At 37.4% G+C, this 27,656-nt stretch overlaps 2 protein-coding genes across 11 annotated transcripts in view; both read right to left on the reverse strand.

The window, feature by feature from the left end:
- Window positions 1-18,579, reverse strand: part of LOC131439378 (sortilin-related receptor-like) — a 72,287-nt gene extending 53,708 nt beyond the window's left edge. The window contains exon 1 of the mRNA XM_058610303.1: window positions 17,821-18,579. Within this exon, the coding sequence (XP_058466286.1) occupies window positions 17,821-18,162 (342 nt within the window). The 5' untranslated portion in view covers window positions 18,163-18,579. The remainder of the gene's footprint in view (window positions 1-17,820) is intronic.
- Window positions 18,580-24,038: 5,459 nt separating this feature from the next.
- Window positions 24,039-27,656, reverse strand: part of LOC131435073 (spectrin beta chain) — a 67,034-nt gene continuing 63,416 nt past the window's right edge. For all 10 annotated transcript variants that reach the window (XR_009230443.1, XR_009230442.1, XM_058602570.1 and 7 more), the window contains one exon: window positions 24,039-25,750. Coding sequence is in view for 8 of the 10 variants with exons in the window: in XM_058602569.1 (XP_058458552.1) it covers window positions 25,724-25,750 (27 nt within the window). In the remaining 2 variants the exon portion in view is untranslated. The remainder of the gene's footprint in view (window positions 25,751-27,656) is intronic.

Below are 27,656 nucleotides of genomic sequence, written 5' to 3' on the forward strand. Positions count from 1 at the left end.
GATGATTTATTAACGTAAACTTACCGATCCAATCTTCAGTCAATACTCAAAAAATTGTCTGTAAAAGTTATTAGCACATCTACGGTAATGGCAAGTCATTGAAAACAAGTATAAGCCTGTTCCGTTAGATCCAAATATGAAGCCTAACCCAGTGCAGTAAAACTTCGTTCAATTCAATTGAAACTGACTGTGGAACACATTGACGATCCCCCCACTGCAGTAAACTTCAAACTCTGATACACACAACGTTCGCTGACGTACCAACGTGCAGCATTCATTGCCGTTTCAACCTTCCGAGTGAACGGACGTGCTTTGTGTTTACTGCGAAAGCGTTAAAAACCAGTGCCGTGTGTGATAAAGTGACCGGACGATCAAAACTAGATCGCTATTGTGTAATAGACAATAGTGCTTTTTCCTGTGAGAGGTTTTATGCCCATTATATACTGAAGCAGTGTATTGTTGTGAGCGGACGATCGAAACAGTACCGTTAGCCGGTGATTGTTCGATCGATCAAAACAGGCCCAGCGGTGTACGTGATATCACTGTGCGGATTACAAAAGAGTGTGCTTTTTCCTCTCGGAGGTTTTTTGCACACCATCGCAGCGGCGATACGCCGATCGACGAGGGCTAGGCCTTGGTGGCCCCGTTGGATTTAAGTTAAGTAATATTATTTAGTTTTTTTCCTTCCTGCATTCGATTGTTCTATTTCTCCCCGATTCATATATTTCTGCGCGGAAGTAGTTCCGCTATGCCTAATTTAAATGCTGACCCCCCCGTTCCCGATGATCAAATGGAGACTTCCCTTGATTGTAAAAAGTCTCGCATAAAGAGCTATCCGGATGGGCTCGCACTACCGGCCGGTCCTTATGCGGTCTATTTCCGGACCAAATCGAAAGAAAAAAAATTAAATATTTTAAAAATATCGCGGGACCTGTCCTCGCGATACAATACTATAAAAAGTTTTGATAAGATACGTCCAGACAAGCTCAGGGTCCTGTTTACCAGTTCAAAACAGGCTAATGAGCTCGTTCAAAATGATCCTTTTACGCGGGAGTACCGCGTCTACGTGCCAGCTCGCGAAGTAGAAATCGACGGTGTGGTCACCGATTCGAGTTTGACTTGCGAGGACGTTCTTAAGTACGGAGCGGGTTGTTTTAAAGACCCCTCACTTAAGAATGTCAAGATACTGGATTGCAAGCGATTGCATTCAGTATCGATCGCAGGGGATGGAACAAAGTCCTATCCCCAATCAGACTCTTATCGTGTGACCTTCGCCGGTTCTGCTTTGCCCAACTACATCCTCTTGGACCGGGTTCGTTTGCCTGTTCGCCTATTCGTACCCCGAGTAATGAACTGTACTAATTGCAAACAACTGGGGCATACAGCTACCCATTGCACCAATAAGCCACGTTGTGCTAACTGTGGGGAAGCTCATGCGGACGGCTCTTGCGGTAAGGATGCTGAAAAGTGTCTCTACTGTAAGGAGGGTCCGCATGACCTCTCTAATTGTCCCGCTTACAAACTGCGAGGTGATCGAATGAAGCGTTCCCTAAAGGAGCACTCCAAGCGTTCTTTCGCAGAGATGCTTAAAAGTGCCACCCCTCCTAAACAGACAACGAACCCATATGCCTGCTTGTCAACTGACGAGAGCGATTCTGACGACCCTTTGGAAGGTCCATCTTCGGCGGTCCCTCATAGCTGTAGGAAAAGGATAAATAAATCCTCTCATAAGCTACCTAGTAAGGGTTCGAAGGTGTCTTCCGAAGGGCTTCGAAAAGTTACAGCTAACGGGAATCGGGACACAACACCGAAGCAAAAAGCTCCTGGTCTCGGAAAACTCAATTCCGAGATAGAATTCCCACGACTTCCCGGGACTACAAAATCCCCAAGCGTCCCAGAAAATCTACCAGAGAACCAACTAGGTGCTGGACTTATCAAGTTCTCTGATGTTGTGGACTGGATTTTTACAACTTTCAATATTTCAGACCCTCTTAGAAGCATTTTAATTGCTTTCATGCCAACAGTAAAAACATATTTGAAGCAGTTGACTGCAAATTGGCCCCTTCTCTCAGCGATTGTATCCTTCGATGGCTAAATCATCCACCGAGGTCACGGATCTAATCACTGTTTTACAGTGGAATTGCAGAAGTATCATCCCAAAAATAGATTCTTTTAAATTTCTAGTAAATAATCTGAAATGTGACGCATTTGCATTGTGCGAAACTTGGCTAACTTCTGAAATATCCTTAAACTTCCACGATTTTAACATTATTCGCCTGGATCGAGATGATCCCTATGGAGGAGTACTTTTAGGGATCAAAAAGTGCTATTCTTTTTATCGAATTAACCTCCCCTCGATACCAGGTATTGAAGTTGTCGCATGTCATGTTACAATCAAAGGTAAGGACCTTTGTATTGCTTCCATCTACATTCCCCCTAGAGCCTTGGTTGGGCATCGGCGGCTCAGTAATATCATAGAGCTCCTTCCCGCACCGACGTTGGTTTTAGGAGACTTTAACTCACACGGTACGGGATGGGGCTGTCTTCACGACGATAACAGATCAGCTATGATCCATGATATTTGCGACAACTTCAATATGACAATCTTGAATACGGGAGAAATGACACGGATTCCTGCACCACCAGCAAGACCAAGTGCGCTGGATTTATCCCTTTGCTCGACATCGCTACGGTTGGATTGCACGTGGGAGGTAATTCCTGATCCCCACGGTAGTGATCATCTACCGATCGTAATATCAATCACCAGCGGCTTAAAACCATCGAAGACAATCAATGTTTCGTATGACCTCACACGAAATATTGATTGGAATAGCTATGCGACCTCGATATCTGAGAAACTTGAAAGAACTCAACAACTTCCTCCGGAGGAAGAGTACACGTTTTTGGCTGGCTTGATTTTCGATACTGCGATTCAAGCTCAGACGAAACGTGTACCCGGCGCAAAAACTAACATCCGTCCTCCCAACCCGTGGTGGGACAAAGAGTGCACAAATTTGAACGCGGAGAGAGCCTCCGCGTATAAAAAATTCAGAAAAAATGGAACACCTGATAATTACCGGAATTACGCGGCGTTAGACGTTAAAACTAAGAACTTGATTAGAGCCAAGAAACGCGGTTACTGGCGTCGGTTTATAGACGGCTTAACGAAAGAAACATCTATGAGCACTCTTTGGAACACAGCCCGACGAATGCGCAATCATAACACCACGAATGAAAGCGAGGAATACTCCAACCGCTGGATATTCGATTTCGCTAAAAAAGTATGCCCAGACTCTGTTCCGGAACAGAAGATCACCCGCGCCGCGACACCAAATACAAACGAATCACCGTTTTCGATGGTAGAGCTCTCACTTGCACTTTTGTCATGTAACAATAAAGCCCCGGGATTAGACAGAATAAAATTCAACTTGTTGAAAAATCTGCCTGACCCTGCCAAAAGGCGCTTGCTGAATTTATTCAACAAGTTCCTCACGGGTAATATTGTCCCACACGACTGGAGACAAGTCAGAGTTATCGCCATCCAAAAACCAGGGAAACCAGCCTCCGATCACAATTCGTATCGGCCGATTGCTATGCTTTCCTGTATCCGGAAATTGTTCGAAAAAATGATTCTGTTTCGTCTAGACAATTGGGTCGAAACTAATGGTTTACTTTCAGATACACAATTTGGTTTCCGCAGGGGCAAAGGAACGAACGATTGTCTTGCGTTGCTCTCAACAGAAATTCAAATGGCATTTGCTCGTAAAGAACAAATGGCGTCAGTTTTCCTAGACATTAAGGGGGCTTTTGACTCAGTTTCTATAAATATCCTATCTGAGAAGTTGCATCAGCATGGTCTTTCGCCAGTTTTGAACAACGTTTTACATAATCTATTGTCTGAGAAACACATGTACTTTGCGCATGGTGATTTGTCGACAATACGATTCAGCTACATGGGTCTTCCTCAGGGCTCATGCTTAAGCCCCCTTTTATACAATTTTTACGTAAGTAATATCGATGAATGTATCAACACATCTTGCACGCTAAGACAACTTGCCGACGACAGCGTTGTGTCCATTATAGGACCCAAAGCTGCCGATCTCCAAGGACCATTACAAGATACTCTCGACAACTTATCATCATGGGCTCTTCAAATGGGTATCGAGTTCTCTACGGAGAAAACTGAGCTGGTTGTATTTTCGAGGAAGCGAGAACCAGCACAATTACAGCTTCAACTAGGGGGTGAAACCATAGCTCAGGCCTTCACATTTAAATATCTCGGGGTCTGGTTCGACTCCAAAGGCACCTGGGGATGTCACATTAGGTATCTGAAACAAAAATGCCAGCAGAGAATCAACTTTCTTCGTACAATAACCGGATCATGGTGGGGTGCCCACCCAGGAGACCTGATCAGGTTGTATCAAACAACGATATTGTCCGTGATGGAATACGGATGCTTCTGCTTCCGATCCGCGGCGAACACTCATTTCATCAAGCTGGAAAGAATTCAGTATCGTTGTTTGCGTATTGCCTTGGGTTGCATGCAATCGACTCATACGATGAGCCTCGAAGTGCTGGCGGGCGTTCTTCCACTGAAAAACCGGTTCTGGGATCTCTCATATCGTTTGCTCATTCGATGCGACATTTTGAATCCTCTGGTGATTGAAAACTTCGAAAGATTAGTTGAGCTTAACTCTCAAACCCGTTTTATGTCCTTGTATTTTGATTACATGGCTCAGAATATTAATCCTTCTTCGTTTGTTTCCAACCGTGCTCATTTCTTGGATACTTCTGATTCTACTGTGTTTTTCGACACATCCATGAGAGAAGAAATTCGTGGAATTCCGGATCACGTGCGCCCTCAAGTGGCCCCAAATATTTTTTATAATAAATTTAGAACAGTCAACTGTGAAAAGGTGTTTTACACTGACGGATCAAACATCAACGAGTCCACAGGCTTCGGCATCTTCAATCAAAACATCACCGCTTCTTACAAACTCAGTGATCCGGCTTCAGTTTACGTCGCAGAATTAGCTGCTATTCAGTACACCCTCGAGATCATTGAAACCATGCCCAAAGACCATTACTTCATTGTCACGGACAGTCTAAGTTCAATAGAAGCTCTCCGGGCAATGAAGCCAGGAAAGTATCCCCCATATTTCCTGGGGAAAATACGGGAACATTTGAGAACTTTATCTGAACGGTCTTATTTAATATCGTTAGTCTGGGTCCCTTCGCATTGTTCCATTCCGGGCAATGAAAAGGCAGACTTATTGGCTAAAGTGGGCGCATTGGAAGGTGATATTTATGAAAGACCAATCTGCTTCAATGAATTTTTCAGTATTTCTCGTCAGAAAACTCTCGTAAGTTGGCAAACTTCATGGACGAATGACGAACTGGGACGATGGCTACACTCCATTATCCCTAAGGTATCGACGAAACCTTGGTTCAAGGGGATGAACATGAGTCGTGATTTCATTCGCGTTATGTCACGACTCATGTCAAATCACTATACATTCAACGCACATCTCCGGCGTATCGGGATCGTGGAGAACGGGCTCTGCACCTGTGGCGACGGTTATCAGGACATCGAGCATGTCGTGTGGTCGTGCGTAGAGTATCGTGACGCCAGGTCGAAGCTACTGGAATCCCTCAGGGCCCGAGGTAGACCGCCTGAGGTACCGGTTCGGGATGTGTTGGCGAGTCGGGATAGTTCATATATGCTTCTCATATACCAGTACCTTAAACACATTGATATACAAGTGTAATGTGTTATTCCTCACTCAGAAAATATAATCTCCACCTACAGGTTCGACACTAACATCCGCCCGATTCTCTCGATCCCCGTCCCTGTCCACCATCTTCATTGGAATTAACAAGATCTTTTTTTTTTCGTCACTAACTTTTTCGTTCCCCTTTCCCTGTTTTTTTCACCATCTCGATGGCAACTAATTAGATCTCTGTCGTTTTCAAACATTTTGTTCCCACACCCCTTTTTTACCCCGTTTCCCACAATATTTACTTCTTTTTTTCATTCTCTTCCGTAACATCACCATCACCGGAAGACCGCTCCAGTCAATGACCAGCATGCGGGCCACCCGCCGGGCCTTCGTAGCCTGGGGGTGTTTCCCGCGGACCCACACGGACCGAAGGATGCGGCCAACATGGATATTCGCCAATTGGAAGACCCTCACCCAATATTCAATTCACCTCGCCTGCTGAAAGCTGAATTGTCGAGAATCCGCTACCCCGATACTACATTACATAATGATACTATTCTAGTTTTAAGTTAGTCGTAATTAAGATTAGTAAATACCCTTGGCATCTTAGAGCTTAAGCAGTGTGCCTTAATATTATAATATATTATTGAATAAAAAAAAAAAAACGTGCAGCATTCAGTTCTTCACTCGTTTCTCTTCCAATCGAAGCTCAGTTTTACCACCGTCAGTTGATCTTTTGCAGTAACAAAATATCCCTTTCAATAGTGTGAGAGCGGCCTTCAAATGAGGTTCATGTAAACATTCGAATTGATTCAAGATAATAGATGAAAGACAAATTAGATAGCTGAAATCACATTCACAGAATATACATAAATAATAGTTTCCTCCTTCAGTTTTCATTTTTGATACTTAACATTTATAATTCTATTCATTTGAACTTGCTCACTACCAAGAGCGAAGACAATGAAGCAGCTAGAGTACTTGGCACTTGACACTGAGCAAGCAAAACTTTAAATGACTAGATACGATTATTTAACTGACGATGAGTTCTGGGAGCTTCACTTGAAAATGGCACCAAAAGTCAAATGAATTAGTAGGAAAATGCTGCGGTCAGTGATCATAAATTTAATTTTCATCTTATATTATTCGATGGAAAATGAAATTTTACCACACTGGCCTAACCTGGTTACTCGATTTTACCAGAGACAACCTTCACAACATCTGCAAAATCCCATAGTCTCAAAATAAAGTTAATACATGAAACCAGCAGCTTGTTGAAATTTTACGTGTTCAATATGCGATAACGAAGATCATAAAAAAATATTTTCAATCAAATAGCCAGGCATGGAATACTGATTCTCTATAATCTCTTCCTTTTTCGGCCATTCGCATTCAGTTGGGAATGTCAAAGTGCCATCCAATGTTACTCTATGCATATCCGCAAATAAATTCCTTTCTAAGTTTTGCCATGCGTACTGACACAACTTCGTATTATGCCGCCGATGCTACACGAAAGCGGTAGCTAAGGCATGCTAGTATATACTTTATATTCCACTGCAACTCTGTCTGTTTATAGCCAGAAAGCATCATACCGTGAATGAGCAAATAGGATCAATGTTGTGTTGTTTTTTCTTCCTTCTTCAGCACAACTGACACTCGTATATAAAACTGGTGGTGTTTATCTTTGACAAGCGACCTTGACGCCTTGACACTCATGCCGAGGTTACTGTTTCCCTTTCATTGTAAGTATAATTGACAGACTCTGTGCCGAATGGCCCTACTGCACTGTGCTATACACGGTAGAGTGAAGAGCAAGTAGAGAACGAACGTTTGCGCTCTTAGAATTTGAACTAGTTAAAAATTTATTTCATCGAATCGACATGGAAGTATTCAATTGTGTTTACTCTTCTTATTCTCTGTCAATAATTCATTCATCCTTTTCGAAAAAAAAACGCATCAAGAATAAATTTTGTTTTATTACCCTGTTGTTTAACCCCGGCGAAAATAAAGTTATTCATTGAATGTTATTGTGAAAATAAAATACCAGAAATAGTTATGTTCCGTTTTGCATCTTTTTGTTTGCTCTACTACTGTTGATTCCGGGGCCTCCAAAAGAGAACCGACATAACCGATGTGTTTGTTTAGTCATTAATTAACAAAATCTACATGAATAGAAATTAATTCTCGCCAAATGTAGTTCGCAATTGGTGGCACCCTCCCAGATTCAAATGAAACTTTGTAAGCAAGCAGACTTTGTCCCAAAAAGCTACTTTGCTTTTTTTCTTAAAACAGATATTTATTCAAATTCTAATAATGACAAAGCTTGCGAAAAGTTTTGTAAGGGTGAACATTATCCTAACCAGCTATTATTAGTCAAATTTCAGAACCAAAATATTGAAACAATTCCAAATTGAGTTCTACAATTTATTTCGATTTGCAAAAAAACGCTAACGAAATAAAAAAAATATTTGGATGAAATGTTGTCCTTTGATACGTTATTATGTTCTGTACCAATCGTACATCGCAAAAAGTATAAGGGAAACGAGTTTTTCTGACAAAATCATTCAATCCATTGTTCACAGAGCTGGAATCCACTAGGAGATGGATAGCAACTATTATCTTTCTACGCACCAAACTGCCCTAGTATAGATCATTTAATATGTTCAGAGGACGACATTCATACGGGAAACATTCACCATAATACTGAACTTGTTTCCCCTTGAAGAGTCAGCCAGTGAAAAAGTACATTCTTGACAATTTAAGTAGATCGACTGTTCAAGGTAAAGTAACATATCCTAATTTAAAAAAGAAATGGGGCACATCATTTGACATTCGGTCGAAATAAACTCACAAGTCGGTAGAACCCAATGATAAACAACAGCGCAAATATTTTCGCCACCGTCACTGCCATTATCCTATCATCACACCGGCGTAGCTCACGAACAAAGAAATATTCCACGCAGGGCTGATAACCCGCTTATCGATTACTCTCGATGGCAAGACGTCTTACTTCAGTCTTTGCCGCGTTCGTCCGTTGACCCTGCAGCTCACAAATCGTCAACCAAACAAAGGAAAGACGTTAATGCAGTCGACTTTATTTTGGAACGGTTTTGGTGTCCTAATGCGCACTAAAAATGCATTGCACCTTATTTTGCTATCATTTTAACAGTGTTTATCAATACTGAAACTATGGGTGCAGGGTTATCTTTTTCGTGAGCCATTGAAATGTATCGAAATGATTCGACCTATTGTCCGGAGAAAAAATGTTAAATTGCAAAAAGTATCGACAATATTTTTTTATACTGTTCGGATTTTTTATTCGATAACAGTACCCCCATTGCTCTCAGCACCAGTAGTCATCTCATATCCGAAAACCATTCATTAGAGTGAGATCTGATGTCTTTGTTCGATAGATGATGGACTTTGAGGGTATGACGAAAATTTTTCACAAAAAATATTATTGTAATTTCTAGATTTCGCTTGCATTACCGTTCTACACAAATATTAAGAGACGAATTGGATCTAACACTTTTGAAAAAATCATTAATTTTTTCGTTTGTATTTTCTTATAGTAAAACATTTCAAGAATATTCTGTGACATTTTTAAGTCTATAGGAACAGAACTCTGAAATCAGCGCACATTCTTGAAATGTTGTATTATGACAAAATGCAAAGAGCAAATATGATTTTGGAAAGTGCTAAACCCTACGTACTTCCCAGCAAAATAAATTGTTTTCTTCGATTTAATAGACAATGAACTTTAAACGCGCTTTTCTAGAAAGTAGTCCATCGTCATTCGAAAACAACACACACACGTTCTACATGTACAATACCAGACCCAAACGTTCTCCTTTTTGTTTTTTTTTGTTACTTTGGGAAGGTTTTACAGCTACGAAATGGTGGATTTTTTCGTGAAAAATCTTAGTTTTAACTTTCAACGACCACCAACATTTGGGGGTCTAGAAAAACATCTACTATAACCACGCTGCCTTGATTTGTTGGTTACTAATTAATCTGCGCTGAGATACAGTGGACACCGCAAATCATGATTTCTAAAAAGCGTCGTCAAAAATATTACTTCACTGGCTTATTTCTCAATATTTTTTAAATCTATTTTCGACTGTAGTTTTGTTGTTTATCATTTTTCGAAAAAAAATATGCATGAGACACTTATAGGGCTCATTTGAACCTATCGTTTTGCTGAAGGTAGTATGTTGCTACGTTTTGGTATTTAAGTTATATGACTTTTTCAATTTTTTGTAAGGCAATTTGAACACTATTTTAAATGAATTAAAAAAATAACACCCTTCAAGATTTCTCTTAAAACTTTCCTTATTTCATGACCTTTCAGAGATTAGTTTTCATCAATCTGGCATCTGTTGAATATTTATATTAGAAAATTGACCAGTTTTTGATGAAAAAAAAAACAATCGTTGACAGCAACGAATGGTAGCTTATGTTGAAAAACTTAGTTGAGCAAAATTAAAATTTTCTGCAACTTTGCTGTAAAGTGCAATATTTTTAAATTCAATAAGGAAGGTTATATTCCAGATTTCAATCCAAACATGGACCCCGCTAATGATCTTTACATCAAAAGATGCGCCAGTTGACTAGAAACAACATTTGTTAAGATACCAACTACTAAAATTAATATTAAATAACAACAATATTTTTGTCGAGTTAATTTCCCGTTCCGGACCATTGTGCAGTGGCGTCTCGTCCTCATGTGCACCTCGTGCACTGCACAACTGGTCAAATTGAAGGAATTAACTTCATTCCCATCCACATTCAATTTTTATTAGAATCTTCAAAAAAAAAAAAACCAAAATTTCAAGTATCTCTTGTCGCTGTGTTAGTGTCTTTTCCGTGCACATGAGTTGCTGCATAGATTCAAGAAGAGAAGAAATTACTCAGCTCAACTCTGAAATTTGTTCTTCACTCTGTCACGTTTGGCTCTGTGAGAACTTGTATGCACAACTCTAGAAGATGTTTCAATGGCTTATGCTAATGGCAGTTGAAAACAAATTGCTCGCATGTCTCAGTTGCAACGTCGAAGTGGTTTTATTGATGAAGTTATTGCTAGATTTTCTCAACGTGCAGAGTGCTAAATTCTTCTATTAAATCGATGATACGAAATAAGTTTAATAAAAAATCCCCATCCGAAAGTATATCGTTATTGCATTGAATTGAAAAACACAAGCAAATCTCCATTCCTCAATCTTTAGTTTTCACTTACAAGGATTCTATACCTCATAAGCAGTGCACACCTAGTCTATATTGTTACGAGACGCCACTGTTAAAAAGTCTTTTGTTTGTATCTCGAGCAATGACAATATCTGATATTTTAACTGATAGGATCGATTGCCCCGCACTTCTTAGCGAAATCAACTTAAACGTTCGATCACGTGTTCTTCGTAACAGTTTGTTCCTTCGCTTGCCATTTCGTCGCACTAACTATGGAACTAACGGTGCTATTACAGGAATGCAGCGGTTCTTCAACAGAGTTTCATCGGGATTTGATTTCCATCTGCCACGCCGTGCCATACGATCTATTTTTTTTAAATATACTAAGAAATAATCATTTGGACTAAATTATGTCTGTTGATTCAAATAAATAAATGCTTCGAAAGAAACAGTTACCTACATTTTGAGCAGCTTTACATGTCATTAGGATAGTAATTGTTGAAGATGACGTGGTTGTAACGAGAATGAGCAATCTGGTCGTATTGGAAAAGTATGATCCGAAGCCGAATACCATGGTCTCATTCCGATCCCTATTTTTTCAAAAAAAAAAAACAAAGAAATGTCATAATGCCCGAGTTTGAGTTCGGTCGCTTCAAAGACGGTTATTTCGATACAGAAGATCACTCACGGCCAAAAAACGTTCTCGTAGCAAAACCGTATCTTATAATGTAGCAAAACCATATAATCATGTTCCAAAACATACTGCAGAAACACAATTATCTGCATCTGCATCCCATACAAACTTTGAAACTTGGGTGCGAAAATATAGTTTCACCAATCAAACTAAAATTTTGCATAGTTCTTTACGGAACCCAAAAGGAACACGAAAAGTTTATAATCTGGAGCGAAAAAATAAGCCTTTTCATTTTTTTCCCTTGTCCCACCCAAATGTACACTAAGCATTCTTCCAAGACCAAGACTTCCAAGAGCTTGCGAAACCAGCACCTTATATTTTGAACCGCCGATCCGGGAAGGACTAGAATAAATATTTTTTTTTAATATTGGACTTGAAGGTTCTCCATCGCAATCAATTAATTAAGCCTATAATTTGCGTTTATAGTAGACTCTCATTTAAAGCATTTTCTTTTTTTTATACAAAACGATTATTTTTCTATAACATCTTAAAATATCGTTTTACTGCGAAGCTTGCTTCATTTAGAATTGGAATAAACTTTTGCTCATATTGTGGCGCTCCTGGTGGACGGATTTCGAAATTCTTGGCGCCCACGTGTCGGGAATTTTATCAGCTTCACGTATGATTTTTGACATTCCGCAAATCGACTGTACTTTGTAAACAATCAACATGGAAGCCGAAAGAAGGGAAAAAATTGTGCACAGTTATTTGGAAAATCCATTATGGTCTGCATCTAGGCTAGCTAAACTGCTACAATTGCCCAGAAATACCGTATGGCGCGTTATCAAATGGTATAAGGAAACATTGACGACGATTTGGAAGCCTCAAGCCAATCATGCTCGGAAACTATATGACCAGATGCTGACCAAGTTCGACGGGTGTCTTCTGATAAACGATGGAATCTATATCAAGGCTGACTTCGGGCGAATCCCAGGTCAAAAATTTTACTTGGGAACGGCTCGGGGGATGTTCCAGCCAAATTTAAATTTGTTTTTTCCGACAAATTTGCAAGAAAATTTATGATTTGGCAAGGCATTTGCAGCTGTGGCAAAAAAACGAAAGTTTTCGTTACAAATAAGACAATGACATCAGAACTATACCAAAAAAAGTGTCTCCAAAAACGAATTTTGCCGTTCATTCAATCCCACGACCATCCCGTAATGTTTTGGCAAGCTGTCATTACAGCAAAGTCGTTCAATAATGGTATGCAGAGAAAGGGGTCCAGTTTGTTCCGAAAAACCTTAACCCACCCAACTGCCCTCCGTTCCGCCCTATTGAAAAATACTGGGCAATCATGAAGAGGAGACTCAAGGCAAAGGGAAAGGTTGTCAAAGACATCAATTAGATGACGACCTGGTGGAATAAGATATCTAATAAGATGGACGAAGAAGGTGTGCGCCGCCTAATGAGCCGTGTTACAGGAAAAATTCGAGAATTTCTTCGAAATCGTGACGAATAATTTTATCCGTATTTTTTCTTAAAAGTATGAAGAAAACGCTACATTTGTATAAAAAAAGATCTTGAATTTAATAATGAATAACTGAAATACAGGCAATTGTCTTTGTTCCAATTCTCTCTGAAGCAAGCTTTATAATGCAAAAAAAAAACAGAGACATGAGAGTTATATACCGTTCGACTCCGTTCGTCGAGGTTGCAAAAAGTTTTGTGTGCATGTATTTCTATTTGGCAAAAGATGTCTCTCGAATATGACTGGAATCCGGAATCCAACTGGTTAATCGAATGTAATTCGCAATGTCGTTAATTATCGGTTTCTGGTTTCGAAAGCACCAGTAGATAAGAAATCTTTGAAATGAAAGCAACATCGACATGAGAAAGCCACAAGGCGGATTAACACAAGTTTTTTTTTTCTAAATCGAGTCACCAACCAAATTAGATGTGCACAGTTCTTACTGGTACACATCTAATTCTCATTCCCAAAATGCTATCTTTTCTAGTAATCATCTTTTGCAAATCTAACGTTTAATTTTTTAATGAACTACAATGCCACATTATTTGACTCACCTTATCGCAACCGTAAGTTTCATCTACGTAATTTACCGTGCTTGTTTGCATGTGTAAAAATTAAACATCACAACATCTTGTACTTGTAAAGAGCGATACGGTAATACACCAGCAGCCACGTTGACGTGTAATATTTACAAACAACGATACTGGAGGCCGTTCTAATATTTTATGCGGAAATTATTCCGCACAACGTAGGAAAACAAGAACAACTTTATTAACATGTAACAAGTAAAATATATAACAAGGTGCATTATTAAAATTATTACATTATTACAAGCCAGTTGTCGTATGTTCGAGCCCCGACCTGGAAGGATTCTTAGTATCAGTAGGATCCGTAGTACTAGCCATGCAATGATTCTGTACACTAAGAATCGGCTGCGAAGTCTGTTGAAACAGAAAGGCCAAATTCCACAAAAAGGAATCTAATGCCAGGACTTTGCTTTGCATTATTAAAATTATATTTTTTAAATTCTATCGATGAGCACCATTTCACATACGATGAAAATTATCAAAAAACTGTACTTCTTTTTCAATCTATGGCGAATCAAAAATTTTATATTGGAGCTTCTATCAGCAAGTGAAATCTACAGGGTGCTTCATCTTTTATGTCGGTATGTAAACGCGGAATAACTTACGCATTTACCAATCAAGCGATTGCATCAGATGTTTTTGGAAACGTTAATGCAGTACAATTTTTGCCATGGATCGCTTCCCACTGAAACAACGCGCTGAAATTGTACTAATTTACATTGAAAACTGCCATTCCATTGTGCTAACTCAATGTGCATATCGGCAAAAATATCGCGGCGACATTGACTGGCCACCCAGATCACCTGATTTAACCTCTCCGGACTTCTTTTGTGAGGATATTCGAAAATCAATGTTTACATACCGACATAAAATATGGAGCACCCTGTATGTCTGCGATAGAGAAAAACTACATGGCTTCTTTTTGAACAGAATTAGTCAATTCAGTATGAAAAGTTTAACACATGGGCTAAAAAGTTCAGGGCCTAACAAAGAGAACAACATTTTTTAGGTTCAAAATAAACTTTATTCATCAACGTAATCACCATAAAGAGCAACACAATCATTGCAGCACCGCTCTTACATTTCAATACCACTTTTGTAGAACGATTTATCTTTACCTCGAAATACGCCTCTATTTCACGAGCTTTTCCCAGGTTTGCGAACAGTCAATAATCGCTGGGAGCCAAATCTGGCGATTTCGGTGGCTGTGGGAGCAACTCAAAGTTCAGTTCAATTGTTCAGAATTATCAACACGTTCTCGTTTTTGGTCAACATTGAGCAAACGCGGCAACCACTTTGGATATTGCTTTCTCATAGTCAAATGCTCATACAATATAAAGCCAACACGTTCTTTTGATAGCTCTACGATGTCAGCTAACTCACGCAACTTCACTTTTCGATCATTCAAACCCATTTTGTGATTTTTTTCTGATTGTTGTTTCTCGTGGAACGGAGTTTTAAGCGCCAGCAGTTTCAGCTAATCCGCGTTTGGATCCAAATGCATCACAGCTTTCGACAGAAAAACGCACCAAATGCAATCGATTTTGGATTGGTTGCTGCATTCAGATCGGATGATCGGAATTCATTGAGATTATTTTTGTCTTTTTCATGTAGAAAGGCTATACAATCATTGTGAAACCCGACCTTTGAACCGAGACCCGGAGAGCCATATATCGTATAACATTCGACTCAGCTCGACGAACTGAGCAAATGTCTTTGTGTATATATGTGTGTGTATGTGACAAATAATGCCACTCGATTTTCTCAGAGATGCCTGAACCGATTTTCACAAACTCAGATTCAAATGAAATGGTCCCATAGATCGTTATATTTTATCTTTATCCGACTTCCGTTTCCGAAATTACAAGGCAATATGAGAAAATGCGCACTCAATTTTCTCGGAAATTTCTTAACCGATTTTCACAAACTAAGATGCAAAAAAAAGGTCTTGAAATTTTTTAAAAACTGCCTGAAAAGTTGATCCAGATCCGACCTTCGGTTCCGGTATTACAGCGCGATAGGTGAGAAATTTTCGATTTCATGAGGATTTTTTCAAAAGTGATTGAAATTTTTATAAAATTTATTTATAAATTCATCTAATTGGCAGACCTTGTCAGTTAGTGGATCTATAAATCTACTTTGGGACTACTAGTCCCTGGTTTCCGCTTCCAAACGCATTGGTAATAGTGAAGAAAAGATTCAAAAACGAAACTCACTTTGATTTCTCAACCACGGTTAAACCGATTTTCACAAATCATGATTCAAATTACAACTCTCAGTGCTTTAAAATATATTGTGCAATGTCATCCAGACCCGTATTCTGGTTTCGAAATTATAGGGCAATGAGTATCAAAATTTTCAAACTGTCATACAAAATGATGCAAAACCGGTACGCCTCGGTACGAGCTGGTACGGAAGAAGAAAACGTCACCGCCTAACACACAGCGTGCTTTGTTCAATTGTAGATATCGTGCAGGGTTGTCACATTTAAATCTATATTAACTTGACATAACTGTTTACAAATTGAAAAGTTGATGATAGTTTATACCAAAGACCCCTACGTACCTCTGTGGAGATAACTATCGAGAATATTCTGTAAATTTTTTGAATCGATTGGTCAAGATTTACTTGACTTATGCAGCACTTTCACGAAAATGCCGCTAAGCCGCCATTTTGTTTTTCAATTTTTAAACCTGATCATTTTTTGTACTTAAATATACATATTAAAAAGGCTTTATACAAAATTCGGATTACTCCATTTTTTTGGATCCCAAAATAATTCCTCAAAAAAGTCCTCTTTTTTTCTAAAGTGGTGTAACCCCTTAAGTTTCACTAAAAATATAAAGAATCGCTTCATCACTATACATTTTATATGAATTAGTCATCTATGGTAATCTATTTTTGTAAGGGATTAATTCCCATCAAGGATTGAAGGATATTTGGTTTACAAATCGCATTCTAGTGTATTCCTTCGGTGTCGTCCCGAGTTGGCGGTTCAGGGCATAGGGCGCTGGTCTTACAAGCCAGTTGTCGTATGTTCGAGTCCCGACCTGGAAGGATTCTTAGTGTCAATAGGATCGTAGTACTAGCCATGTAATGACTCTGTACGCTAAGAATCGGCTGCGAAGTCGGTTGAAACAGAAAGGCCATTCCACAAAAGGAAAGTAATGTCAGGACGGTGCTTTTCGCTATTGCTGTTATCGGAAACGAGATTTATAGTCTTATTTTTATCATTTTTGTCTCTTTCAAAGTATGGGGTAGTGGAGTAGGTAGTGCGAAGAGGGGGCAACGTTTTAAGGGGGTGGCAAACCAAACCCCGAGCGCTAAATTTTCTTGGTACGCCACTGTACACATCGACCGTCCCACGACAAAAGGGCCTAACTGCAAATGACAGTTTCTCTTTGTTTACTTTTTCTTTACGATTTACCGAACGGATTTTATATTTGACGCTTTACTTTTCGCAAAACTTTCAAGGTAAATTTACAAGCTTTCGATTTATATTGGAAACTTTAGAGAATTTGCAATAATGGCTTCGTAATAATCAAAAGAGAAAGTAAACAAAGAGAGGCTCTCATTTGCAGTTAGGCCCTTTTGTCGTGGGACGGTCGAATTCTCGGTTGATTTTTCATTAGGGCGTATAAGCAAGTGACAGTTTCTCTTTAATTACTCTCTATTTCGATTATTGTGTTGTGATTAAAAAGATTTTCTTTGATATCACTATTCTGTTCGAAAGTCGAAAGTTTCGGGTATCATTTCATGCAAAGAGTTGAGTGATAAACGTGGAAACCGCTTGGTAATTAATAGAAGAGAAAGTAAAAAAAGAGAAACTGTCACTTGCTTATACGCCCTTTTGAAAAATTAACCGAGAATTGAAGTGTAGAATGTCAAAGATTTTATTATGAATAATAAACACCATCATTGTATATAGAGTTATCGAAATTTGGTTGAAAACATTGGTAAGTTGAGCCAAACCAAAGTGCCATTCTTATTTTCAAAACTAAAATTTCTCCTTCTAGGATATAATTTTCGATGTTACTTGTTGCGTGTGCATTAGCACCACGTAACAATGTACACGTCAATTTCAAAGAAATCTTCAACAATTATTATAAAACCAAGGAAACATCGAACGATTAAAACCAGCTATTTAAAATGTATAAATGCACTTACTTTGGCTTCAATCACTTGAGGAAGGGAGTTTTTGCTTTCCTTCAATAAACTACTGCTGCTCGTCACTGAAGACGTTGAACTGTCACTGCCGGTAGTGGACGAACCAGAACTGGTTCCTACGGGGCTGCGCTTGAATCGAGTCGCCACTTCAGACTCCACAGCATCCCACTCATTGACGCTGTTTATTGTGAAAGGTTGTCTCACTAGTGTATCATCGTCATAATTAACGTGCAGAATATCCGGAGGGAATCCGTGTCGAACGGAGTGAGCGCCGATATATCCGAGAAGATTCATCAGCATCATTGTCAAACCGATAGAACACCAGCAGCGGAGACGCGCCATTTTGATTTCTTTTTCACTGATGTCGGCAAACCCGTGCAAAATTACACAAAAGCTGAGAACTCAGCTACTGCGACAAGGAAACCTATGTTCCTTTTATTTTACGTAAACTTGATATTGCAGGTAGACTTTTTCTTCGTTCCCATGCACATGCACATACGATTTTATTTTCCTATATTTTTCAATCACACATTCACCGTGGGTCTTATTTTGATTAATTCGGTCATTCAGCGTGCACTTTCATTTTCTCTTTTCCTCTGGCATTCAAATGCGAGATAAAAGTTATTTTAAAATTTTGAAGTAAACATGTGCAAAACATCTAATATTTTTCTAGAAAATATTAGAAAACAGACTCGCAAAACGCATCACGCCACAGAAGCGAACACTTTCATCTAAGTCCCTACCCTACAAAATCTCACTGATGACCAGGGTTGCCACATTTAAATCTGCATTTTTCAGAAGAAAAATCTGTAAATCAGTATCGGGAGCTCAAAAACCTGTATTGAAAATCTGTATATAGAAGTGATAAGAAATCGAAGCACAACGGAATGAAAAAGTCTTTAGAACCCAAATTTAAAGAAACCAAAACTTTTCTAAGTCTGAATTTTATGATTTTGTAGTTGAAAAAACGCTGGAAGTTGTTTTTGCGTTAGAGCCTTTCGAAATAATGATTTGACGAAAAACTTTCAAAATTCAATCTGAAAGTAAAAATTAATTTGATTGATCAATTGGCAATCTTTCTTCTTCACTACCTTACGTTATGGCCATCTTTTCATCTTATCAGAAGCAATTTTTGAAAGTATAAGCAATTTTTAATCCACGATATCAAAAATCTGAACAAATCTGTATTTTTTGCCAAAAATCTGTAATCTGCATATACAGAATCTTGGTCACAACTTTATCTGAAAAATCTGTAAAATGCAGATTAATCTGTATATGTGGCAACCCTGCTGATGACTGACAGAAAATTCTTACGAAATCGCAAAAAAGAACGATTTGGTGACAACTCCGCTCCGAGAAAAACAAGAAAGAGAAACAGAGAGAAACGAAAGAATGACAATACAAGGGGCGTAGTTCTCAAAATCTGGCAAGATTTGTAAACCTTTAGAAACGAGGGGTACATATCAAACAATAAAGTGAAATGGTACACTGATATAAAAGCGTAGATAAAAGATATTATGATCCATTATTTACAATTATCTTCAAACGACTATCACAGACTAACAGACAGGAACTCTCAAATTGAATTCTCTACACTGAAATGAAAATCTTATTAATAATCATTAGATTTGTCGTATGAATCATATGCAGAATATAATTTATAGAAGGTATATGGAAACTTATAATCTTTATTTAAAGTGTACGTACACACTTAAAACCATTTCTTGAGCTCGGCATAATAGAATGCCGAAACTGATCAGCAACACCCTCTCAGCAGGCCGTTCTATTTTGTTGGTCATTGAGCGCTTGTTTAACGACATATTGCACGAAATATTCGTTCAGTTTGCTGGAACAGTTTGTTGTTTTTTCTCTTGCAAAAGAAGTGTGAAAATTAAGTGTTACCTTTACATAGAAATAAAATTTGTTGTTATTCTACGTGAAGTAGAAGTATTGTGCAGGTATGTATTGTTAGTTTAAACAAATAAGTGGAAAAAACTTTAGAAATTCTGCAGTAAAACTAGTCCAACGGGGCTTCAACTCCTCATGTTAAAAATGGCTCAACAATGGACCTCTGTCTGCCGGGTTTGTTGAACGAAAAAAATGGCATTTGGTTCAACGGTTTGTTTCAAAATCGGCAAACGAAGTTCCCGTGTTGGCCTCCTGTTGAACGATTGATTAGCGGCCCTTACACGAGTCATTAAAAATGTCATTACTAAAAAATAATATCATTTTAATGAACGTGTAATGGTGCAGTAATGACGAGATTTCTAACAAATTTGAAATACATCATTACTTAGTCATCATTAAAAATGACATTTTTAATGCTCGTGTAAGGGCCGCTTTTGGACTTTCATTGGACCATTTATCCAACGTATTGGACCAATGAAGGACCACCGTTGGACGTTTTTTTCTAAGAGGGCACGTAAATTTGCTGATTGCTCAGTAATCAATACGCATGTTTCTGAACTTCGTTAAATGCATTCACTGATATTTCGGTAAAATGCTTCACTTTGCCGAAATTTGGCATAATTGCTTGCTGAATTTATCAGTAAACAACAGATATACCGACATCAGTAGAGACGTTTGCCGAGATTTCGGAATATGCGCTAGCTGTTGCCGAGATTCAGCACGACAGCTGTCATTTATTGCCGCGTTACATTTTCGCTTCGCATTGCGCGATTATTTTCTGATGAAATTCTCGAGTGAAAAAATGTATGATCTTCGAAGAAGCGTGGAACCACTTGCAAGTGAAAATATTGAATAAATATAGTGACATGTTTCGCTTTATAAAAAGCGACTTTATCAGAGTACTCGCGAGTACTTATAAGGGAAAAACACCCAACACAGGGCTCAAAGCGTCCTCGAGACAAAACTTTGTGGGATATGCGAAAAAATAACCCAATGCATGGAATAATTCAATGGATCAAATTTTTTAACAATACCGTATATACATCATTAAATATTGAACATTTTTGTAAGCCAAAATCAATATATATATATATATATATATATATATATATATATATATATATATATATATATATATATATATATATATATATATATATATATATATATATATATATATATATATATATATATATATATATATATATATATATATATATATATATTTATTTTTATTTTCATATTTCCAGCTCGACTCAAGGCGGCCGCATCCGGAAACGCCGCGCTTTTTTTATGCTACATGTTTTCAGGTAGAGGCTTTAAGCACTACTGGCAACAAATTTGTAAGCCTCCTTTAAGTGTTAATAATTGACTGACTATAATCAAAGTGGCGACAGCTGTTCGTTTGGAATGACAGCTACCAGTTCCAAACGAGCAAACGACCTGTCAAATCAATATAAAGCTAATGGAATGTTTTTAATTGTTGCCAGCATTACGGATGAGATGTCGTCACTCTGGTTATAGGCACTCTAGTTAATAAAATGAATTTTTGATCCTGAATGGCGTGTTTATAATGTTGAGAAATTACAAACAAAATTAATTGACTAGATTTTTAATTACTGGTGATTCTGTAATTTATTTTTTCATTTTTTCGTTTTATTGGATTGCCGAATATTCAGTGAACGTTTCACTGAGCAAACAGTAATTCTTATGCTGACGATTTCGCCAATATTTGACGTTTGTCAAATTTGAGGGTGCCGAGACGCTCAGTAATTTTAGTTTTGCCGAGATGATTGCTGATTACTCGGCTGTGCGAATATCGTCATTTTTTTGCCGAGACTCAGTTAAAAAAATTAAGTGTGTAATTAGGTTTTGCACGATGACCACTCGAATGAACTACCAATGAACTACCGATGAATCAAGTTCACCTTTTGACAGCTATCAGTGGTTTGTTTACATATCTATTAACACGTATTCAAAATAGAATGAGCGCAATGAACACATAAACAAACCACTGATAGCTGTCAAAATTGATTCATTCTGTTCATTTTTGTGAGGTTATGTTATGTTCGTGCAAAACCTAATGGATAGACTTTGCACAATTTTTTTTTGTGGTGAACACATTAACACGTCGCACGGTGGTCCAAAACTGCAAATTATTTTCTTGGCGACCTATCCATAAACTTTTCCTTGTTGGTGTCATCTGCAAAGTTGTAGGGGTTATTGACGCGGTCTTATGTGAATGAACGACCATGTTTCAGCACGCGGGTAAAGACAAATGGAAAAATTAACTTTTTAATTGAGGTAGATATAGAATTTTCGTCTTCGACAATATTGTAACCATTGCAATTTCTGGTAACTTTGCTGAAGAAAACATTTCGCTAATTATAACCGTTAACTCATTATTCGGTAATATTACTAAATAGTTTTAAACACAAAGCCTTGGTATTACATTCCTGTAGTGGAATTTGACCTTCTGTTTCAACAGACTTCGCAGCCGATTCAGAGTGTACAGAACCAGTGCATGGCTAGTGCTACGATTCTACTGACACTACGAATCCTTCCAGGTCGGGGCACGAACATACGACAACTGGTTTGTAAGATCAGCGCCCTATGCATTGAACCGCCAACCCGGGACGAAAATAGTTTTAAAAAATCAGTTTTTTCGTTCTAACTTTTTTCACAATAATTCTAGATAAATGATTCGTTCAACAAAGTGTTAGATTTTGTAAAAATACATGAAATTGTACAAAAACTTTAAAGCTCTATGATAATTTTTGAAATAGTTATGGATAGTTTTATATAGAAAATGGTCATATTTCGTACCTAATTATTTCAGAAGGTTGCAAAAAGTTGCAGATCAAACTACTCTACTTCGAAAGTACTTTTTATTTACATAAAAACCTTAAAGAAATGGTTTGTATCCGATAGTATCCTGAAGTACTATGAGCAAATGTATATCTGATGTATATGATGTATATGTATATCTGATGTATATGATAGTTACCTCCAGTTAGTTATAACGGAATCAGTGGACAAAAGAAGTCGCATGAATGCAATGATTCTATCGAAATACAGAATAGGGATGTTTGTTATTCGTATTCGTTCGAAAACGAATACGTTCGTCGTATGATCGATACGAACGTAAACAAGAATGAGGGTGAATATAATTTTCAATGTGTAAGGGCAAAAATGATTGGTTGTAATCATAAAAATGACATAAATAATTCTCGTGGCCGCTTTTGATTGCTAGAAAATACGCTTAGAAATTATATAAGCGGCCCTTACACGATCATTAAAAGTGTCATTGCTAAAATGTAATGTCATTTTTAATGAACGTGTAAGGGTATATAATGATTAATTCTCCATAAGCGGTCCTTACACGATCATTAAAAGTGTCATTACTAAAAAATAATACCAATAACGAGTTTGAGTAGTTGTTTTCAGAGCCGCCATATTGAAAAAATCAAAAGAACTTTTTTTTTATAAAGTTCAATATATATACTTTTATCTGTAAAAAGCATAATTTAGAAATATTGTTTAAATAATAAGTGGAACGGCGAGTGAACATTCAAAAGAGACTTTAGGTTTCAGTGAAGTGCTTAGTATCAGTAAAGTTCTAATCACGAATTTCAATCATCGGGAAGATTTAGCAACAATGTAGTTGATGTTTAAATGTTAAGTTTTAAAAAAAGACGTCAAGGTCTTCTATGGGTAATATGACATATGGTTGTGATAAGTTATCCAGATAAAGAAAAGACTTGACAGGTAGATTCATATTGTTTTATTTTGAAATTTCAAAGTAGCGTTCCTTGATTTTTACTTTTGATAACAATTAAATATTGATTTTTGCCTTTTAATATCAAGTCTCTTGATACTCAGATACATAGCTTCTTTACATTTTTGTTTCGCTTGTGTCTTACTGTTCTACAAAATAAAGAAAATTGTGGATGTAAATATATCTTTAGTCTAAATATTTTGTTTACCAATGAAACTGCAGCTAGCGAAAATCGCATGCGCTACAAACTTTTCAACAGACGGTTGATTTGTGATGTTCCCGGTGTTCCGAATATTGCCGAAAAATGAGAAGATTTGAAGATAGTTGGCGCGTTTCGGTTTGAAAAGTTCTAGCTCATTCAATTTTATCTGGCCAAGTGCACTTTCAGCTTACCACGATGCTTTACGTGAATTCGTTTTTGTATTTATAATTAGAACACCTTATCTTCATGTTTGTTTATATATATATTTAGCGTGTTTATTATGCGGTTTGCAATTTCCGTTTTCTTTTGCGCGGAAGTAAAACAAAGTAGTAAGAGTTGTAATAGATGTTTATTATTTTATTTACTCACAAGCTGGCAGTTTAAAAAATATACTTGATTGATTATATTTTTGTTGTATAAAACAAACTTGTTTTTACATAGCTTTCAAATTAATAAAGTTTTCTTGCTTTTGTTTATTTTTCTTTATATCGCTGCTCCGTTTTCATTCAATTCTTACTAAAGTAGAAAACATTAAAATAAATAATGTGCAGTACAATCTAAAATATGAACAATAATTTACTTTTGCTTGCGATCAATTTATTGAAAATAATTGTATCTTTTTCTGTCCAAACATTGAAAATACATTCAATTTAATGATATTGCAATTATGTTTTATGCAGCTTTGTTTTTATAGTAAACTAATGAAGGACCGATGCAAAAACTTTAACAAGCCTAATATACTTTTTTCTTATTTTTTTAGCTGCTTCGACAATTAAGAATGCATCGGCCGATTTATTTCATATCCCCATAAGAGAAACAGCAATCGACTATTAATTTCTCATTTATTGTGAGATTAAAACCTAAACAAACTGAAATTAAAAAGATTGAATGCTTAGATCTACTTTTCCTTCTCTTAGAATTGAAAAAGAAAATAGGATGATGTTGATTTTCTAATTGAAAAACAAAACCCAATCAAACTCCTTCGGTGGTGTTTTCTGTTCCAAATAAATCGTTTTATGATTTGTTGTCGTTTGCTATCGAAATAGCCAAATACAACGATGCTCTCGATCAAGCGACCAAGTGTTCATTCTGATTATTGTAAGCGGAATAAATATTCTAAACAAGGGCACAGTGCTCAATTTTTGCAGCTAGAATTTCAAAAGTTGCACACATTTTGTTTTTTTTTTTTGGAAAAATGATAAAATCCACATTCTTCATTATCTTTCCAGCCTTTGGGCTACTCGATGCGTTCTTCCAATTTCTTTTCTTGCGAAACGAAACCGAAGAGTCGACTGGTATAGTAATTTTGCTCGCTTTCATTCGATCAATAACATAAAATAAATAAACATTTTATTTTATAGATACTCGTTCTATACAGATTTTTTAAAATTATTTTCTTCGTCAGGTTCTTACACTTATAGAAATTTTAATTTGGTTCCAAATCAGCTTTAGCGGAGCATTACTTTTGTTGGTAATTTAGTCAACGATTTCTTTTTACTTATCTAAACATTTTGTTGTTTCTTAAAGGTCGGTTTAACTTTTCTAGCTTGTATTGCGAAGACGCTGTTCATTTTGCAAAGTTCTTATATTGGTAGGTACGTAAAGGATGGCCTATATCTCGCTATGATGTGATGATGATGGGTGGGTGAGTGTTATTGGACATGAAAATATCCAACTTATTTAACATAACCATTATTTCGTTAAAATATGTGCTGCTGATGTTAATCACTGGACTAAGCTGAGATTATAGACGCTATTCGTTACCGACTGTTCCTGACTTGTATTGTATTGAGACATAGGTGTTAGTCAAAATGAGTAATTTTCAGTACGCAGACTGATCCAAATGTTGCCCTACATTGTTTGAAATGTTGTTGTAGTTTTTATTTTGAAGAGTACGTACTTAAACTGTTTTTGCTATCAACTAATTAAAACAGAAGAAGGTTGTCCAATTGGGTTTAGTACAGGTATTTTGCTGATCATTCTCAATCTTTTTTCATGGATGTGTCGATATCGGATCATGTATGTTTTTGTAAAGATTTTAACTGTAAATAAAATGAAAGAAAATTAAAACAGAGAAAGTAGGTATAAATGTACATTATATAATTTTGATCTTTATTTTGCTATGTTAAGAAATGTGCTGTGAGAGGTCGAGAATTAGTCTGCACAAATGTAATTTTCACTATCATTGCTTTTTACCCTCTAATCTGACAGTTCGTACTGAAATCAAGAAGTCTGACTATAAAATAAGTGGCAGATAGAGGAGCCGATTTGTAAAGTTGATGCGTGAACGTCTTCATCAAACTGATTAGCCAAGGTATCGGTGTACTTTGAAATATAGAATGACCTGACTCAAACTTTAAGTAGCGTCACATATCAGTTACAGAGAGCTTGAGATGGACAAACATTGTTTACTACATTCAATACAGTCTGCCATACCACTTAAAGTCATAAAGGTTTGGCATAAAGTCATTTGTCATAATGGTCATTTGACATGGTCAACGGAAAAAATATATAATTATATTATATTTCACAATCAATCAACAGACACAATCTGATCCAAATGACAACTCCTAATAATATGCAGGTATTCTGTTTCGTGACAAATACGAATCATACCCAGATGATACACTGTTGATCGAACTCTGCAAACCGATTACAGCACCGTTGGCACCATGGTTGATACGTCGTTTAGGAAGTCGAAGGAAAGCACTGTTATAGAGAGCTCTGGTTCGCACATTAACATTAAAAATATCATTAAGCAAAACGGGACAATCAATCTTTTAGTTGATGATATTTGCTCTAAATAGTGTTAATGCCCGTCGCACTTGTAGTGTGTCGAGACCGATTAATAACCCTAAACGTTCGGTAGTTGAAGGGGATCGTTCCACGGAACTCGACAAAGAGCGAAGCGAACAAATCTGTGTGGTATCGCCTCGATTCTTTCAGTTATCAGGGGTTCCAAACAACTGAGTAATATTCAAGAGTTGAACGAACGAACGCACAGAAAAGTGATTTTGAACAGGATACGTCTCTAAATTTCTTAGTCATCCTCATTAAGAATCCTAGGCCACGGGAAGGTTCAGCTACAATGCTTGAATGTAAATTGTTCATTAAGATGTACGCCAAGATCTTTAACGCTAGTCGATCTTCCAATCAAGGATCCATCCAGGAAGTATTCGAAACGGAATGCCTCGTTTTTTTCTTGTGAACGTAATGGCCGAGCACTTGTCGGGATTTACTATCATACGGTTAACTTTTCACCACTCAGCGAAAACTAGCAATTGCTGCTGAAACAACGAGTTACGAGTCTTATGAGTTACGGACAATGTGGTAGATCTTGACATCATCTGCAAACGATAAGCCAGGGCCTTCCAGGGCAAAAGTGACATCATTGAAGTACAGTAAAAATATTAACGGCCCGGGATTGTTTCCTTGCGGAATTCCGGATGATGCAAGGAACTCTCGAAAATATGATCGCACATTTTAATTGCTAAACAACGATTCCTGAGGTTTGACTACATTCCATGAAGAATGTTTGAACTCAACCCAAGTATGTCCAATTTAGCAACCATAATACAGTGGTTGATAATGTCGAAAGCATAACATTCGTCTTTAAATTGATTGAGGGTAATAGAGCGCTTGTGCATGAAACCGTGTTAGGTATCGACGATATATTACTTGCAGGAGTTGAAAATTGGTTTCAGTATGACCTTTCCGAACAGCAATGGAATGATGCTGAGGAAGGTAATAATACGATAGTTGTTTATATACTTTTGATCCCATGCATGAATGTCGCCGTTTTTCTATAATTCGTTGACTTGGTCTACTCAAAGATAGGAGATAACCATTACTTAAGTTCAGAATCTCGTTGCGAAGCCGCATGATGATTATATTATGGCAAATAGCAATTAAATAGCTAAACAGCGTTACGTCAAACGGTATTATGCC

The sequence above is a fragment of the Malaya genurostris genome, chromosome 3 (genome assembly GCF_030247185.1).
Source record: "Malaya genurostris strain Urasoe2022 chromosome 3, Malgen_1.1, whole genome shotgun sequence".
In the NCBI taxonomy this organism is placed as follows: Eukaryota; Metazoa; Arthropoda; class Insecta; order Diptera; family Culicidae; genus Malaya; species Malaya genurostris.